Source organism: Anser cygnoides, chromosome 7 (assembly GCF_040182565.1).
Source record: "Anser cygnoides isolate HZ-2024a breed goose chromosome 7, Taihu_goose_T2T_genome, whole genome shotgun sequence".
NCBI lineage: Eukaryota > Metazoa > Chordata > Aves > Anseriformes > Anatidae > Anser > Anser cygnoides.
Window position 1 is genome coordinate 14,896,758 of NC_089879.1, and position 16,148 is coordinate 14,912,905.

General features: G+C 64.9%; 2 protein-coding genes across 2 annotated transcripts; one reads left to right on the top strand and one right to left on the bottom strand.

Moving 5' to 3' along the window:
- Positions 1–1,922: 1,922 nt before the first annotated feature.
- Positions 1,923–12,800, bottom strand: RRP12 (ribosomal RNA processing 12 homolog). The gene is made up of 34 exons (XM_048060567.2): positions 12,318–12,800; positions 11,491–11,729; positions 11,316–11,399; positions 11,036–11,112; positions 10,801–10,906; positions 10,582–10,698; positions 10,328–10,466; positions 9,886–10,013; positions 9,447–9,545; positions 9,276–9,367; positions 9,093–9,204; positions 8,858–8,955; positions 8,618–8,732; positions 8,394–8,536; positions 8,065–8,186; positions 7,870–7,934; positions 7,596–7,758; positions 7,322–7,476; positions 6,607–6,674; positions 6,317–6,410; positions 5,997–6,155; positions 5,837–5,917; positions 5,658–5,763; positions 5,416–5,523; positions 5,180–5,337; positions 4,778–4,869; positions 4,511–4,666; positions 4,163–4,335; positions 3,924–4,040; positions 3,619–3,668; positions 3,288–3,366; positions 2,908–2,975; positions 2,486–2,568; positions 1,923–2,274 (listed from the first exon to the last, which is right to left on the bottom strand). Exons 1-34 carry the CDS (start codon positions 12,511–12,513, stop codon positions 2,172–2,174), a joined length of 3,945 nt encoding a protein of 1,314 aa, XP_047916524.1. The 5' UTR covers positions 12,514–12,800; the 3' UTR covers positions 1,923–2,171.
- Positions 12,801–13,015: 215 nt separating this feature from the next.
- Positions 13,016–15,674, top strand: PGAM1 (phosphoglycerate mutase 1). Its single transcript, XM_067000207.1, has 4 exons — positions 13,016–13,248; positions 13,690–13,964; positions 14,347–14,527; positions 14,633–15,674. Exons 1-4 carry the CDS (start codon positions 13,110–13,112, stop codon positions 14,800–14,802), a joined length of 765 nt encoding a protein of 254 aa, XP_066856308.1. The 5' UTR covers positions 13,016–13,109; the 3' UTR covers positions 14,803–15,674.
- The last annotated feature ends 474 nt before the right edge of the window (positions 15,675–16,148 follow it).

Below are 16,148 nucleotides of genomic sequence, written 5' to 3' on the forward strand. Positions count from 1 at the left end.
TCCCCTGCACATTTGCTATACACGGGTTTGCACACAGCTTTCAGGTAGCAACTAAAAGAAAGAAAAAAAGACTTTTTAGAAACAGTAAGTGAAAGCGTAGATCAGAGTGCTGAGGGGACTGGAAATTAATCTGACAGTTTTTTTTTTAATTGACTAGATTTCTGCTGGAGTGGTCCCTTGGCATCTTAAACCTCCACACTTAATTATCTCACTGCCAATCATTTTAGCATAAACACCAAGTTCCTCTTATGCTGCTGCCCCCAGGAGGGTTTCTCCCGTCCCTGCACCTTGGTGTGTGCCAAATCTTGACTTTGCACTGCAGAGGCCCAGGTGTGCCAGCAAGGAGCCCCAAGGGCACTGCAGTGTGCTCAGAGGCGGCGATGGCCCATCCCTGAGCAGGATGCAGTAGGGACAGCCCACAAGACACATTTGTCCCTCTCAGGGGGACGTGTCACCCCTCGCCCTGCCCCATAGCAGAGCTGCTCTGGGGCTCCCGTGGGACGCAGGGACGGAGCTCTGCTCCCTGCCAGGGACAGCTGCTGCTGGGGAGGGGGCTTGACTCGGAGCCAGCCCCCCCGGGCGGGATGACGTCTCCTCTCCCAGGGTTTCTATTGCATTACATGATTAATTAGCTGATTAACAAGATGTTGTTGTGGAAGAATCTGTTCTCTGGACACCGGCTCAGGCAACACCATCCTCTGTGCTAATGAAACGCTTCTGTTCCACGCAGGCATGCACTAATTTAAGCAACAACATGCAAATGAAGAACAATACAGTGAGTAATCTGGAGCTTTTAAATGAATTAGCTACAGCCTTCTCCAGGCTCTGTCTCCAAGGAGCGAAGAGAAAGCAGGAAGATAGATAGCTCTGATGGGCCCAGAGCCACGTGTTACAGGTGCTGGCTGGCTTGGAAGGTGACCTCCGACCGCTGTCTGTCCCACCATGTCCTGCCCTCAGGGGGTGGAGGAGCCAGGCCTCCCCCCCAAGCTTTTAAAGGGATCTTGAAACAACAAAAAGAAGAACAGAAGAGAGCCACAAAACTGGATTTGCAGCCTCCAGAAAGCAGCCTGCAGTAAGAGGCTGAACAAGCACAATCCGTTTAGCTTGTTAGGAGTCTGAAAAGCGTTGCAATTCCAGAACGTAAGCTACCACAACATGAAATGACAAGACTAAAGGCTTCTTAATACAGAAGAGGAAAGGGAAGCCAGATATGTTCACGAATGCGTGTTCTTCGCGATGTGAGCCATGGGACCCTTATCCTCCAGCCACTGCCCCCACTTCCATTCTTCTCTACAGCATGCTTTGGCCAAACACTATCTTTTGGGCTTGGTGCAGAAGTAACTGAGTGAAAACTGATACTCAGGCCAACCTGAGATGTCTGGGCAGCTAAAGGTCCAGGGTTATTGGTGCTGCTCAGGTGCAGTTGGTAGGGAGGTGGTGAGAGCAGAGGAAAGACCCACTCTCAGCTCTCACAGGTAAGACAAAGGGCCAGCCAGCGAGGTTAGCAGCAGCAGCTTTTCACCCAATTAAGAAAAATATGCAGCAAACTTTTTGTGCCTTGCAACCAGGCCTGGCTGAAATGATCAGAGGCAGAAACCTGTGACGGCCAAAGAGCAGACAGCGCCTGTGGCACAGATCCCACAGTTGAGGGATGGCCCAGGAAAAGGTGTTGCCAAAGTCACCCTGTGCTGAGCGAGGGAGTTATACAAGGAAACGGGCTGCAGCAAAGGACTTTTCACCAGCTCTGGCTTCTCTTCCCGGCCAGCCCCCTTGCTGCTCTCCGTGCCACAGCTTTGCTGCTGGCAGCCCCCAGCCCCACCATCCCAGGCTGGTGCCCCGCAGGGTCCCGGCACCAGGACCAGCTGCACCGCAGGAGATGTGCTGAGGGCAGTGTTCGCAGGAAGGAGGAGAGAAATCAAGGCTGGGTGTGAACAAGGGGTGTTTATCAGTACAGGGAGTTCATTACATTACTTGCTCTCACACACACACGCGCACACACACACCTGCACCAGGCAACCCAGCAGCTTCCTCCAGGGCAGGGCTCAGGCCACGAGTCCATAGAGGTGGCTTCCCAAGGAGCCTCCACTCACAGAGTCCCTGTCCCACAGCTCCTCTATGTCGCAGGGTGTTATCAGGCCTTGGGCAGGTGCAGGCAGAGCCTCCGAGGCTCCTCAGGGGCGCCGGTTCTTCAGGTGGCTCTTGCGGCCGGCCTTGGCCCCGCGCTGGGCGCCCTTCACCAGGCCCTTGAACTGGCCCTGCATTTTCGCCTGCTTCCTGGAGGAAGAAATCGGCCCGTGGCCGTGTTAACGTGGGCACAGGGCACAGCCAGCCCCTTTGCATGCTGGCACAAGGTTGCTCCAAGCTCTGCGAGGAACAGCACAGAGGCTGGCAGGGAGCCCCCAGACCCACAAAAAATGACAATGAGCAGCATCAGGCCCAGGTTTGACCCCATTCCCCACCCTGTGCCCTTCCCAGCCAGCCCCACCTTTTGTTGAGCCTGGCCCTGTTCAGGGGGATGTAGGCATAGGGGTCGAGCTGGCCCTTCTTCTTCACGTCGCCTTTGCCTTTCTGTGAGAGATATAGACATGGAAGAAGATGAAGCACAAAGGGAGATGCATACGTCTCCTTCTGGACAACCCTGGCACACGGTCACCCCAAAGACTACATTGCGTAGCCCCTGGGACTGATCCCCCAGCCAGGTGATGCTGCAGCACCAGGCCCCTGCCTTGAGTGCTGAGCAGGAACCGGCCACAGCGAGGGCCAAGATTTTTAGAGGTACCATGTGCTGGCAGCTCCTCTTGGAGCAGAGATGCCCCCAGCGCTTCCTGCCCCCAGGCCAGCAGCCATCCTGCCCCAGCAGAGCCCAAGGCACCCCTCCCCAGGCCCTGCCACCCCTGGGACCCTCACCTTGGATCTGTACTCTGCACCGAAGGCTGGCTCCTTGCCCAGCTGCCGGTGGATCCCAGAGCCTCCAGCTGGAAAAGAAGCAGCGTGTGTGTTGGAAGGGTCTGCCAGGGCCTGGCTCCCCCTCCCCAGCTCCCACACTGGGATAAACCAGGGCTGGGGGAGCTGTTCCTGCTTCTGCCTCCTGCTCCTGAGTGCGAGGGCAGGAGAGCAGCACAGAACCGTGACAGCTTCACATGAGCAAAGACCTCTGCTCCAGCTGGCTTGGAGCAGCCCAGCACGGAGGGTACATGGTTTTGGCCCCTGCAGAGCAGGCACAGGCAATTACCTCTGTACTGAGACGTACTGTATACTCAGTACTCTGTACTGTGACGCGTAATTACCTCTGTACTGAGGGTAGCTCCCGGCCTCTGGTTCCTCATCGTCTGCCTCCTCTCTGAACCGACGCTTCTGGCTCTTCTTCTGCAGGAGGAGGACACGGGGTCCCTGCAGCTGGCTTGTCCTTACAGCACTGCCCCCCACAGACCCACAACCTTCTGCTTCCTCCCACAAGGGTCCACGGACTTTCCACAACCCCCACGCACATCCCCTGTCCCAAGCCAGCCTCCTATCCCCTCCGAGCAGCTGGTGTGTGCCCTGTGTTCCCTCTGGCCTCTCGGGCAGAGCCGCAGCTCAGGCACCCCGTCTCCCCGGGACCACGCGCCCCACACTCACAGTGCGAAGGCCCACTTCTTGCAGCACGTCCGCCACCTCCTCGTCCGCACCTACGGCACGAGACAAGGGAGTCAGCGCAGGGCACAGGCACAGGGGAGCCCCTGCACCGTGTCAGCCTCCAGGGCAGGGAGCCCCTGCCAAACCAGCACGGGTAGCCGTGTTCCTCCCAGTCACCCCCTCGACAATGAAGGATGCTTCCACCCATGTTACCCCAAACTTCCAAGAATGCACAGGCAGGATCAAAAAAAAAAACATACGGAGTGCCAGAGCAGGTCGAGCATAGTCTCTGCCATCCCAGACAGTACCTTTAGCTCCATCATCCTCCATCTCTTCCTCCTCATCATGGATGATCAGGCGCCCGTCCTCGGACACCTGGAAGTCGTGGCTCACTTTTCTGGATCTCTTGGGGGCTGGCTCGGTGGCTGCACATGGAGAGATGGGTCAGGGCCTGGGGAAGGGCCGACTTCCACAGCAGCCATACCCCAGGGTCCCTGTGCATTGCACCACCCCTTGCCCCATCCACCCCAAAGGCTCTGCTCCTCACCCAGCACCCGCTGGGACACATTGGGGTCCAGGAAGTTGAGGGGCTCATCCTCTTCCCCTTCTTTCAGCCATGCCTGCCCCTTCTGCCGTGCTTGCTTCTTCCGCGCCTTGCCTCGCTGCCGTTCCTCCTCTTCCTCCTCCGAGTCCTCTGAGTCTGCCAGGATCTCCTCCATGCTGGCCACAAGGCACAGAGGACGATGGAGATGGACGAAGCTGGGGTGCAGACCCCAGCCTGCCCCACAGCACAGTAACCCTAATGCCTGAGCATCTCCAGAGGCATCGGCTGAGCAGGTCCAGCACCAGGCCCCGTGTTGGGGCTGCTTCTAATTCACCCCCAGCCCATCTCTACCTGTCTCCCCTGGGCTGGGCAGGTGCCTCCTCCTCCTCCGTCTCTGCAGCCGCCTGCCTCAGGGCGCGCTGCTTGCGGCTGCGGGCTTCAGCCTTGCGGATGTTCACCAGCACCTTGTGGTACTCGGCTGGCAGCAGCCCCTGCACCAGCTCGAAGCTGCGGGGAGCACAGAGAGCCCTCAGCGCCCGCGGTGCGGCACCCAGGCCTCCCGTACCGCTTCCCGGGAGCTCTCCCACTGCCCCAGGAGCCGCAGCGCGCCCGACTCACCCGAACTTGCGGATGAACTTGGTGAAGAGGTTTCGCAGCTTCATGCGGAAGTGGCGCCTCATGTCATCCGAGAGGCCCCCCACAGCTTCCAGCTGCCAGCAGAGACCCCTGAGATCAGAGCCCCCCAGCCTCCCGCCCTCCTCCTGCACCTTCCTGCCATCTCCCTGCACCCGCTTGTGCCGCAGGCAGGGCTGCAGGGAGGTCTCCCTGCTTGGTTTGTGGGGGGTCTCTGGCAAATCCACGCCAATATTTGGGCAAGGAGCCTCCTCTCTGCCACCGGGACTAAGGCTGTGCCCCTCGGCTCCCAGGCAGGAGCAGGGCACAGCTGGGGACACCCCTGACGTCCCCAAGGCACCAGGGGCAAGGCAGCTCCAGCTGTACCACCCCACGCTGAGCTCTCACCATGGTCTGGACGTGCTTGGCCAGCAGCTTGGTGTCGACCAGCAGCAGCACGACCTTGAGGAAGCCCAGGGCGGCCTTCACCACGTCGCGCGTGCGGGAGCCCAGCAGCAGGCAGACGTTCTGCAGGAGCTGCTCCACCACGCTCAGCCCCATGTGATCTGCGAGCGCAGCAGGGCTCAGCCCGTGCCCGGCCCGCCGCCCGGCCCCACCGTGCCCCGCACCCCGTCCCCGCTCACCTTTAAACTCGAAGAAGAGGCGGGTGAGCGCCAGCACGGTGCAGCTGATCATGGTGACCGAGCCCGTGAGCCCTGCGTACACCAGGAGCAGGAACCGCTCCATGGCCTCTGCAAGAGCGGAGGAACTCAGGAGCTGCTCGTCTCGTGCCCCGCAGCCCTTCTGGCCCGTTTCAGCCAGGGAGAGATCAGCATCGGGGCCAGGCGCGGGTCAGAGCAGCCGTGGGGCCAAGGCAGCCGCTCACCTTGGGGAGTGGGCCCGAAGCGGATGAAGGCGTTCCCCATCTCCACCAGCAGCACGAAGGCGTTCTTGCGGGCCCCCGCCGACACCTCCTTGGTGCACAGGATGACCTGGAGACACAGAGGCGGGTCACAGCCCTGCGCCCACCCACCACGGCCGCAAGCCCCCGGGTCCCACGCTCACCTCCGGGACCAGGGCGGTGACGAAGGGCTCGTGCTCAGCCGAGAGCTGCTTCACGATGTGGAACAGGCACTTCAGCCGGGGCTGGGGAGAGAAACAGCCCGATGCCATTAGACTTAGGGACGCAGCCCCATCCCCTGCCCGCAGCAGCCCTCGCTCTCACCCTCTTGGCCGGGGATGCCGCGCTCTTGAGCGAGTCCAGCAGCGCTGCCTGCAGCTCCTCCAGGTGCGAGCGGACGAAGGCCTGGCAGGGGGCATGGGGAGCGGCACACACCTCCTCCAGCACCCTGTACGCCTTCTTCTGCATGCTGCGCTCCTTGCTCTGCGGGGACAGCCAGCGGCACCGCCGTCAGCGTGGCCCCTTGACACGGCATCACCGCGGCACCCACGCTGCGCACCCGTCCTGCAGCACAGCTGCGAGATGGAAGCAAGCAGAAGGTGCCCCCTGCACCCCGTGCCTGCTGGGGCTGGGAGCAGACTGACCTGGAGGGAAGGCTGGATGGTGCTGTACAGGGAGCCCAGCGACTGCTCGTCAGCGTAGGGTGCCATTGCCACCACCAGATCCAGGAGGGAGAGCCTGGAGCAGAGAGGGACGAGCAGGTAGGTAACTGCAGGGTCACCAGCGCTCCCCGACCAAACTGGGACTCTGGTTTCGAGTCCCATCTGATGCACAAGAGCGGCACGCCCTACAGGGACAGCTTGGGTGCCCCCAGTGCTGCTCAGCGTGAGGGAGCTGGCAGCTTCCCCCCATAGCACCAGTCCCCGGGTGTTACCTGGCAAACTCTGAGCTCTCAGGACTGGTCAGCTTCTCGCTGGCTTTCTGCAGGAACCCGCACACCATCTGCAGGGCAGGCACGCAGTCAGGACTCTCCCTCCTGCTCCCCATGAGCACCGGGGCTCAGGAGCGCAGCCCCCACCCGCACCGCATCAGGGCCCTGGCCCCATCCCTCCGCTGCTGCACCCACTGCCCTGCTGTGGGCTCTGCGGCAGCCTCGGAGAGCTGGCCGACCTGAGGGCCTGCAGCAGCTGCTGTGTGAGCACCCTGCGGCTTCGTGGGCAAGCTGGCAACACAACAGCTCGGGCAGGCTCCGGCACAGCCCAGGAGCAGGCTCAGAACTGAATGGAGTTTTATTATTTTTTTTTTTTAACAGCATGTGCTATCCGCTGGGTAAACGCTGCACAAGACCTCATGGAGACCAGAAGCATGAGTGGGTCTAAAAAGGGCCAGACAAACCCACGAAGGGCTCACGCTTGGTGCTCCAGGTGTAGTTACAAGACTGGGAAATCCCAGACCCCTGACCAGAAAAGGGATCCTTTCCCATCAGGAAAGAGAAGGGACTGCTCTCCACCCAGCTTGCTTCCTACCGTCCTCTCAGGTCATGCACCCACCAGAATGGGACCGGCTGGGAGCTTTTAGCCCACGGCCAGCAGAGCCTCCCCCCTTACCCCATGAAATGAGGGAAACCACGAGGTCCCCGTGCCCCTCACCTGCGGGTCGGTGATGGTCAGGTAAGCACGCACGGTGTCCAGCACGGAGCGGCGCTGAGTACCACTGCTGCCGTCCTCCTCGGGCTGGCTGTACACGTTGAACAGGATGGGCAGAAAGTTTTTGGCAAAGCGACCCACTTCTGCTCGCTCCGCATCTGGGGCGCAAAGGACAGGGGGGTGCGGATCAGCGGGGCCGTCAGACCCCACAGCTGCCCTCACCGGGTCGCTGCAGGGGACAGGGACCCCCCCGTTACCCCACCAGAGCCCACCCGACCTGTCTCGCAGCCCCGGTGGATGAGGGTGCGCAGGGCCTGGCACACGGTGGGGCGGAGGTCCGGGCGCTCGCTGATGGCCATGCCCAGGGTGCGGGCCAGCCCCTTGAAGGCCCCCACCACGTCCGTGGGGTGGGTGCAGAAGCCGGGCAGCAGGCTCCAGACCTGGAAGGCACGGGAAGGAGAGGGAGGCCGGCAGCCTTTATCCAGGATGCCACCGCCCAGCCTGGCACCGTGGATATGCCACGGCAGGGGAGGGCGAGCACCCCCTGTTACCTGCCACTGCAGCGTGTCGTAGATCTTGGACTCCAGGCTCTTCCCGGCCTCGGAAAATTCCAGGGCTGCAAAAGAAAAGGGAGAGATGAGCAGAGCAGCAGAGCAGGCAGAGCCCTGCTCTGCCCCAAGGAACGGAGGTCCTGCAGAGCACCCAGCACTGCACCCCTGCAGCCCCTCCACGCCGCCCCTCCTCACCTCTGCTCTTCAGGGTGGCTGCTAAGGGCAGGAAGTAGCTGGTGAAGAAGCCGAGCCGCGCGCCCTGCACGTAGTCCCGCAGCACGGGCAGCAGCCAGCTGCGGGGGAAATCCAGATTCTCCCTGGGGAGGGAGCGCAGAGGTGAGGGGGAGCACAGGGTGCTGCCAGCACCAGCCCCTGGCCACGGGGCACGGCCCCAGAGCTTGTGCCCACAAGGAGGCTCAGCACCGCGGGGAGGCAGGGGGGCTGGAAACCAGCAGACGTGGGGCCCCCAGGCCCTGGCTAAGGGGAAGGCAGGCTTGTTTCCCACTGCCGGGGGCTGCGCTCACTCCTTGCCGTCGATCTGCAGGGGCACGGCTTCCAGCAGCACCTCAGGGCCCATGGCACCCACGGCGGCCCCCACCGCCTGGTCCACTTCAGCCGTGTAGGGGAAGTGCGGGGAGAGACGCAGGTCACACAGCGACTGGAGGCACTGCGGGGACAGGGCAGGAGGGTGACCGAGGAGCCGCGGAGGCTGGCTGACCCCGCACAGCCTCCCCGCCTCGCCGCTCACCTTCCTCATGATGGGGTGGCACTGCTTCCCGCACGACTCGAAGAAAATCTCCAGCACCTGCAGCACCTCGTCCCACGCCGCGTGGAAACGGTACGTCAGGCCGTCCTCCACCGACCTGGAGGGAAGGGACAGCGATGGGGACGCACGCAGCACCGTGCCACCCGGCCTGCCAGCCCCCGCTGGGGACCAGGCAGCGGCTGGAGCCGAGGGACGGCCTCTCCCACACCCCACTGCCCCCACCTGAACATCTTGCAGAGGTAGGAGGCAGGGGCTGGGGCAGACGCGGTGACAGTGCCCAACTCATCCATGTGGGGAGCCACGCACTCGGTCAGGAGGTCCTGCAGGGCAAAAAATGGGCCGGTGGTGGGCTGCGATGGGCCAGCCCCAGGCAGAGACCCCAGCCTGGCCACCAGCAAGGACCAGGGCAGCTTGCCACCCAGGAAGGCAGGCTGGGAGAGGGACCCCCAGTCGGTACCTCGAGGGTCTGTGCTGCAGCTGACACCACCTGCGAGTGCGGGGACAGGAAGCAGTTCATGGCAGCCGAGAAGAGACGGGGCAGGTGAGCCCAGCACAGGTCCTTCTGCAGCCTGGGGGAAGGACAGGAGGCTGGTGAGACGGAGCCTGGCCTCTCCCCTGCCCAGCCCCGGCCTCTCCCGACCTGCCCAGGTTGACGTGCGCCCTCTCCATGGTGGACAGCCAGGTGAGCAGCGGCTGCAGGTCACTGGCGCTGGGCACGTAGTCGTACAGCGCCTGGGGGAGCAGAGGGGCGGTGGGAAGGGTGGAGGTGACAGCAGCCCTGTCCCTCCCCGCCGCAGCACCCCGCGCTCACGGTGATGATCTGGGCGTTGAGCTCGGCCGGCAGGCAGGAGGTGCTGGGCTGGGCGCTGAAGAGGCTGTAGAAGGCCTGCATGGCACACGCGGTCACCAGCTGCAAGGACACAGGGTCAGGAAAGGCAGCTCCATGGAAGACCCTTTGTGCCCCTGCCCCAAAATGGGCCCTGCCCTACCCAGCCCTACAAGAAAGCCCCATCTCCCATAGGCCTTCCCGCTGATGGCCTCCCTCCTCCACAGCAGCCAGGCCAGCAAGCCCCATCTCTCCCTGGGGTGCTCCACGCTCAGATCCTGCATTTCCAGGTCCTGCAGCTCCCCAGCCAACAGCCAGGGGAGTCTGAGCCCCTCCAGGGCCAAGCTGGTAGAGCTGGGACTGGGACTGGGGCTGTCCTGGCAGCCTGGCACGGCTGCGGGCACAAGGACAGAGGGACACTCACCACGTGGCTGAGGGTCATGACTCTGAGCAGGGTCTCGCAGCAGGTCTTCACCGCGGCCGCAGGGAAGCAGGGCAGCACGTCCCGCAGCAGGGTCAGGACGTGCAGGGTGGTGGTGGCCTCCTTGGCACCTGGGGGAGCGGAGCAGCACCCGTGCTTGTGACCACAGCTCTGCCCAACGCAGGGACCCCACGGCAGAGCTGGGGCTGAGCCATAGACGTGGGTGGGGTGAACTGATATCCCTCCCAAACACTTCTGAGAAGAACAGAACAGATAGAGGGCTCTGCAAACACCTTGAACATCCCAACGTCATCTCACACCCCCCGCAGCTCCTCTCACAGCAACCTGCGGCGCTGCGCACTGTGCCGTTCCCTTCCAGTCCCCGTTCTCGCATGCTGCAGGGCCCTCGTTCTCAGCCACAAACCCCTGCCCCAGCGCCCCATACCTCCGGCTTTTTCAATCTCTTGCACACAGAACTTAGCAGTGGAGGGTGCCGCAGGGTGATGCTCAGGGGCTGCGTCTCCGAACATGAACTCGCTGCCTCTCAGGACAGAGCCCACGCCGTACTGAGCTGCTTTCCGAACCTGGGGAACGGTTTGAATGGAGGTGTGTAGGAACCCTGGGCACCACGAGCACAGCCAGCCCCCAAAATGAGCCCAGGAGGCAGCATGGGCACAGCCCAGGGTGCTGGGGACTCACCTTGGGCTTGGTGTGAACGCAGAAGCTCAGTAAGCCGTGATAGACCTGGAGGGTGACAGGGTAGCTCCAGGCTGCCAAGTCCTGCTTGCGCAGCAGCGTGGCCAGGCAGGACAGGACCTACAGGAGGGGCAGGAACATCAGCACCACCCCTCGGAGACCCCCTCGCTGCCTGCCTAGCCCCGCAGAGCTGGCGCTGCTGCCTGCCTCTCCGTTACTCACCCATCGCAGGGCAGAGGTGGAGCCGCTGCAGGCCTGCGAGGACACGATGCCCATGAAGGCTTTGGAGGTGTCCGAAAACTTCTTTATGAGCACCGGGCTGGGGACCCTGCAGGGGGAAGGGGCGCAGGGTAGGCAGGCACACAGGGAACCACGCACCCGGCCTGGCGAGGGGGGACAGTGCCAGCCCTCTGCCAGGACAGGGGCAGCTCTCCCCACTCCTCTGCCGGCGACTCACCGCTTCAGGACGAGGTTGAGCAGGTAGGCCACAGCAGCCAGCGACTCCGGGGTGTCCACTGCCTCCAGCGTGGTCATCTGGGAACAGAAATAGGGTTTGCACTGACACAGCCCTTCCCAAAGCCTTGGAAAAGGGGACAGAGAAACCAGGAGCAGCCCGACAGCACCTCGGCAGGAGAAGGATGCCCGGTGCATCTGATGGGAGCTCGGCACCCCTGGCAGCGCACCCAGGCTGCCAGCAGCAGCTCCCGTTGTGCCTGCTCCCCGCGGCGGCCACTCACCAGCGCAGCAAAGTACTCCGTCTCCGTCTCCTTTCCCCCCCGCGAGCGGATCACCTCCGTCACGGCCGCCAGCACCGCACAGATCTGTCACAGCACCAAGGGGAGCCGGTCGGCGCCCTCGGTGTAACGGGATCCCCCCGGGGACCCCCGCACCCAGCCCAGTGTCTCCCAGTACCTCCTTGTGAGCGGCGGAGCTGGACTCCCAGAAGCGCTGCACCTTGCTGAAGGTGACGTTGGTGCAGTCGCTCAGCCCGCTCAGGAAGGTGCCCGAGGACCTCTCCGTGGCGGCCTCGCCGTCCTCCTCCTCCTCCATGGGCAGCGGCACCGCGCTGCCCCCCGGCCGCCCCGAGCGCAGGGACCCCGACTGCAGCTCATTGTGCAGCTTCACCGCGTCCACCGTCAGGGTGCTCTTCTCTGCCGGGAGGCGGCACGGGCGGGGGGTCAGGCCGGTACAACCGTGCCCCACACCTCCTTCATCCTCATCTTCATCATCATCGTCTTCCTCCTCCTCGTTTTCCTCATCTTCATCCTCCTCCTCCCACCCCGGAGGCCCTATGCAGCTCACCCTGCACGTCCCCCCCCACCCTCCCGGTACCCCCCGGTCCCACCGGGTCCCGGCGGGGCCCCCCGGGTCCCTTCAGCACCCCTCCGGTCCCCTCCCGGTGCCTCCCGGTCCCGGTGCCCCCCCGGGTCCCAGCAACACCCCTGGTCCCGGCAGTGCCCCCACGGTCCCCCTAGCACCCCCACCGCCCTCCCGGTGCCCCCCCGGTCCCGGTGTCCACCCGGTATCACCCGATGCCGGTAACCCCCGGTGCCGGTACCACCCCGGTACCGGTACCCCTCCGGTCCGGGCGGTGCTCCCCGGTGCTCTCCCGGTGCCGGCGCCCTCCCGGGTCCCGGCAGGGCCCCCGCCGCCCTCCCGGTACCCCCCGGTGCCGGTACCCCCGGTGCCGGTGCCCTCCCGGTGCCCCCCCGGTGCCCGTGCCCGTGCTCTGCGCTCACCGGCGGGCCGGCTGCAGAAGCGGCTCCTGGCGGCCAGGCGGTGCTGGCGGGTCTCGGGGTTGCAGTCGCTGCTGTGCCCCTTCCGCCAGCGCCGCAGCTTGGCGGCGGCCCCGGCCCGCAGCCGCCCGCACCGCGCCATGCTGCCCCGCGCCGCGTGCCGCCACGCCGCGCTTCCGCTTCCGGCGCCCGCCGCCATTTTGAGGGAGAGCGTGGTTACCGCCTGTGGGGGCCGCGTGCGGGAAGCTAAGCAGGGTCGCGCCTGGCTGCGGCTTGGATGGGCGACCTATGTGGTCTCTTTGGTCGGGGCTGCCGGCTCTGCGAGGGGCGTGCGGGAAGCTAAGCAGGATCATCCCCGGTTGGGGCTTGGATGGGTGACCTAAGTTGGTGGCGTAGGCAAAGGGCGCCGCGTGACGCCGCTGTACTGGGGGAGGAAACACGGGCAGCTCCGCGCCCTGAGGAGCTCCTCGTGTGTTGCCCGAGGTCTACATTCCCCTCTCACCCCCCTACAACCCGCAGCCGCACCGCCCTCCGCCGCAGGGAGGATTTGAAGTGCGCCGCTATTCGCGTCACTACGGCCCGCAGCGCGCCGCGCCGCGCGGCATTACGGCGCGCTGACGTCACCGCCCGAAGGTCGCGCCGCCCTTCGCGGGCTCGCCATGCGCTACGTGCGGCCTCGCCCGGGCGCCGCGCCGGGCTGCGCATGCGCGCGGGGCACTGCCCGGGGCGGGGCGGGGCGGCGCGGGGCAGTCGCGGGCGGGCGGCGGCGGCGGCAGCAGCGGGGGCGGCGGCGGCATGGCGGCGTACCGGCTGGTGCTCGTGCGGCACGGCGAGAGCGCCTGGAACCTGGAGAACCGCTTCAGCGGCTGGTACGACGCCGACCTCAGCCCCGCCGGCCAGCAGGAGGCGAGGCGCGGCGGGGAGGCGCTGCGAGGTAACGGCGGGGACCGGTAACGGCGGCCGGTAACGGCCGGGCCTTCCCCGCCCCCCAACACGGTGCTGGTAACGGGGTCCGTGCGGGCCGCTCCGTGCTGTGCTCAGCCGGCCACGCACCATCTTGGGGTGGCGGGCAGGGCCCCGGTGTCCCCCCCCCCCCCCCGTCCCCGGTATGTCCCCGGTGTTCCCCCCCCCGTCCTCGGTACGTCCCCGGTACCACCCCCTCCGTCCCCGGTATGTCCCCGGTGTCCTCTCCCCATCCCCCGTATCCCCGCCCCGGTCCCCGGTGTCCCCCCGCCTAGTTCCCGTTCCCCCCTCGTGGCCCTTCCCGGTGCCCGCTGCCCCCCCCCGGCCCTTCCCGTTACACAACGCCGCCGCACCGGCCCGGTGCCCGGTCGCCCCCCCCCCGTTAAGCAGCCGCCCCCCGGTGCCGTTGCAGACGCCGGCTATGAGTTCGACATCTGCTTCACGTCGGTGCAGAAGCGGGCCATCCGCACCCTGTGGACCGTGCTGGACGCCATCGACCAGATGTGGCTGCCGGTGGTGCGGACGTGGCGCCTCAACGAGCGGCACTACGGGGCGCTCACCGGCCTCAACAAGGCCGAGACGGCCGCCAAGCACGGCGAGGCGCAGGTGAAGATCTGGAGGCGCTCCTACGACATCCCCCCGCCGCCCATGCAGTCGGACCACCCCTTCTACAGCACCATCAGCAAGGTGAGCGGCCGCCCTCTCCCCCGGGGGAGGATGAACCCCTGGGCACGGCATGGAGCAGAGGGCAGCTGTTAATTATTAGCCCCGCGACCTGCGCTTCCCTGTTTGCTCTGGGCAGAGAGGCTGCAGCGAGTGTCGTGCTGCTGCCCCCCGGCAGGGCCTGTAGCCAAGCGCAGTCTGGAGGCAGCTCCCAAAGGTGCTTTCTCACGGGCGTGTAGCTGCACGCCAGCTCTGTGCGCGCAGAGCGCGTCCTTGAGCCGAGAGCTCCGGGACGGAGGCCCTGGTGCCGCCTTCCCGTGCTGCTCTGCCCCTGGGGTTGCCCCTCGCTGGCGCGCAGCAGCGGCCGGGGGTGCGGGGCCGTGGTGTGAGCGCGGTGTTTCTGCAGGACCGGCGCTACGCTGACCTGACGGAGGACCAGCTGCCCACGTGCGAGAGCCTGAAGGACACCATCGCCCGGGCCCTGCCCTTCTGGAACGAGGAAATCGTCCCGCAGATCAAAGAGGGCAAGCGGGTCCTCATCGCAGCCCACGGCAACAGCCTGCGGGGGATTGTCAAACACCTGGAAGGTAGGGCAGCCCCGCACGGTGCTTGGGGTGCGCCACGGCCCCAGCTCTGTGTGAGCGGGGCTCTCCCTTGCGCTCCCCGTGGCTGACCGGCCCCTGTGTTCGCAGGCATGTCGGAAGAGGCCATCATGGAGCTGAACCTGCCCACCGGCATCCCGATCGTCTACGAACTGGACAAGAACCTGAAGCCCATCAAGCCCATGCAGTTCCTGGGGGATGAGGAGACGGTGCGCAAGGCCATGGAGGCTGTGGCCGCTCAGGGCAAGGTCAAGAAGTGAGGCCAGGCGCGCAGGCTAGCGAGTTAGTAGAGTTGTCCCCCCCTCTGTCCCCACCCCTCTGTGCACACCCCACAGCCGTAGGAACTTGGAGCTGCAGAGCTGGAGCAGGGAGCAGCTCCCCAGGACTTGGCCCCTTCCCTTTGGACCAGGCTCCCCTCTGCAGGCAGCCTGGGAGCCCGGGGGCGAGGGGCTGCGTGCACGGGGGTCTGGTGTGAAAGGGAGCCCTCACTCTGCCAGGCAGCAACTGCACCCCTCTGCGTTCTCTTCCCAGCCCCTGGGGGTTGCTCTGCGCAATTCCTTGCCGTGCCTGGCTTCTCTGCTTCGCTTCCCCAGCAGTTCTTGTCACTGTTACTGTAGTTCTGTTGCTTGATTTAGTTATTCCAGGGGCCTGACGGGAGTGGTGGGGGGAGCGTGGCACGGGCAGTGACCGGGAGGGGAGGGGTGCCCTCTCCCCTCGTGGGAGCGTGGCGTGAAGACCAGTTTGTTCAGATACTGCCAGGGTGGTTTTGTGGCGCGTGCCCCACCGTGCTCCCGTGTGGTACAGCGCCCAGCGGCGGTACTCGCGCACCTGGAGCTAGCTCTACCAGCCCCTGCTTTAATTTATTGCCTTTGGACAAAGGAGGGAGCGTGTTGCCTGGAAGTTTGCGTCCGCCGCGTGCTTCCCCCAGCCAAAGCCAACCCCAGCTCTGCTGCCTCGTGGTGGTGGCGTAGATGCCGTCGTGCCCCATCCCACAACCTTGTACTTGGCGCCGTCACTGTGGCCTCCCCCGCTGCTGGTGTAGTGAGCCTGGCCTCGCACTGGGTCAACGTAACTGTCCAACAGTAGCAGCTGTCTCGTTCCAGTTCAATAAAAGATAAATATGCAATAAGGAGCTGGTGGTGATTTCTGCTAACGCTGCGCCACGCGCGCCCGGGCCCCGTGGGGCTCCTGCCTTGCCCCCTGCCTCCTTTCCGGCTCTCCCACGTGTCCGCGGTGCGGCAGTTGCTGGTGACTTGCAGCTGCGGAAGGCGCTCGGGCCCCGGGGAGCGAAGCGTGGCTCTGCAATCACGGCGGCAGGGAGTGATTCACCGCTGCTCAGCCCGGCCTCCCCGGCTCTGGGGTGGGGCGCTCCCTGGGCCCCGGAGGCACGCGGGGCACGCGTGGCCTGAGGCAATAACGCAGGATGAGAACAGCCGCAGCCTGCGCTGGTTACCGGGGACCTCAAAGCTGCTTGGTGCTTCCCCTTCCCCAGCCACGGGCTGGTTAACAGACATCTCCTCGCACCTGCACCCCTGGGGGAAACGGCCCCCTCAAACAGCTCCGCTGCAGCCGCCAGACCAGCGGGGCTACAGGCAGCCAGCGCGAT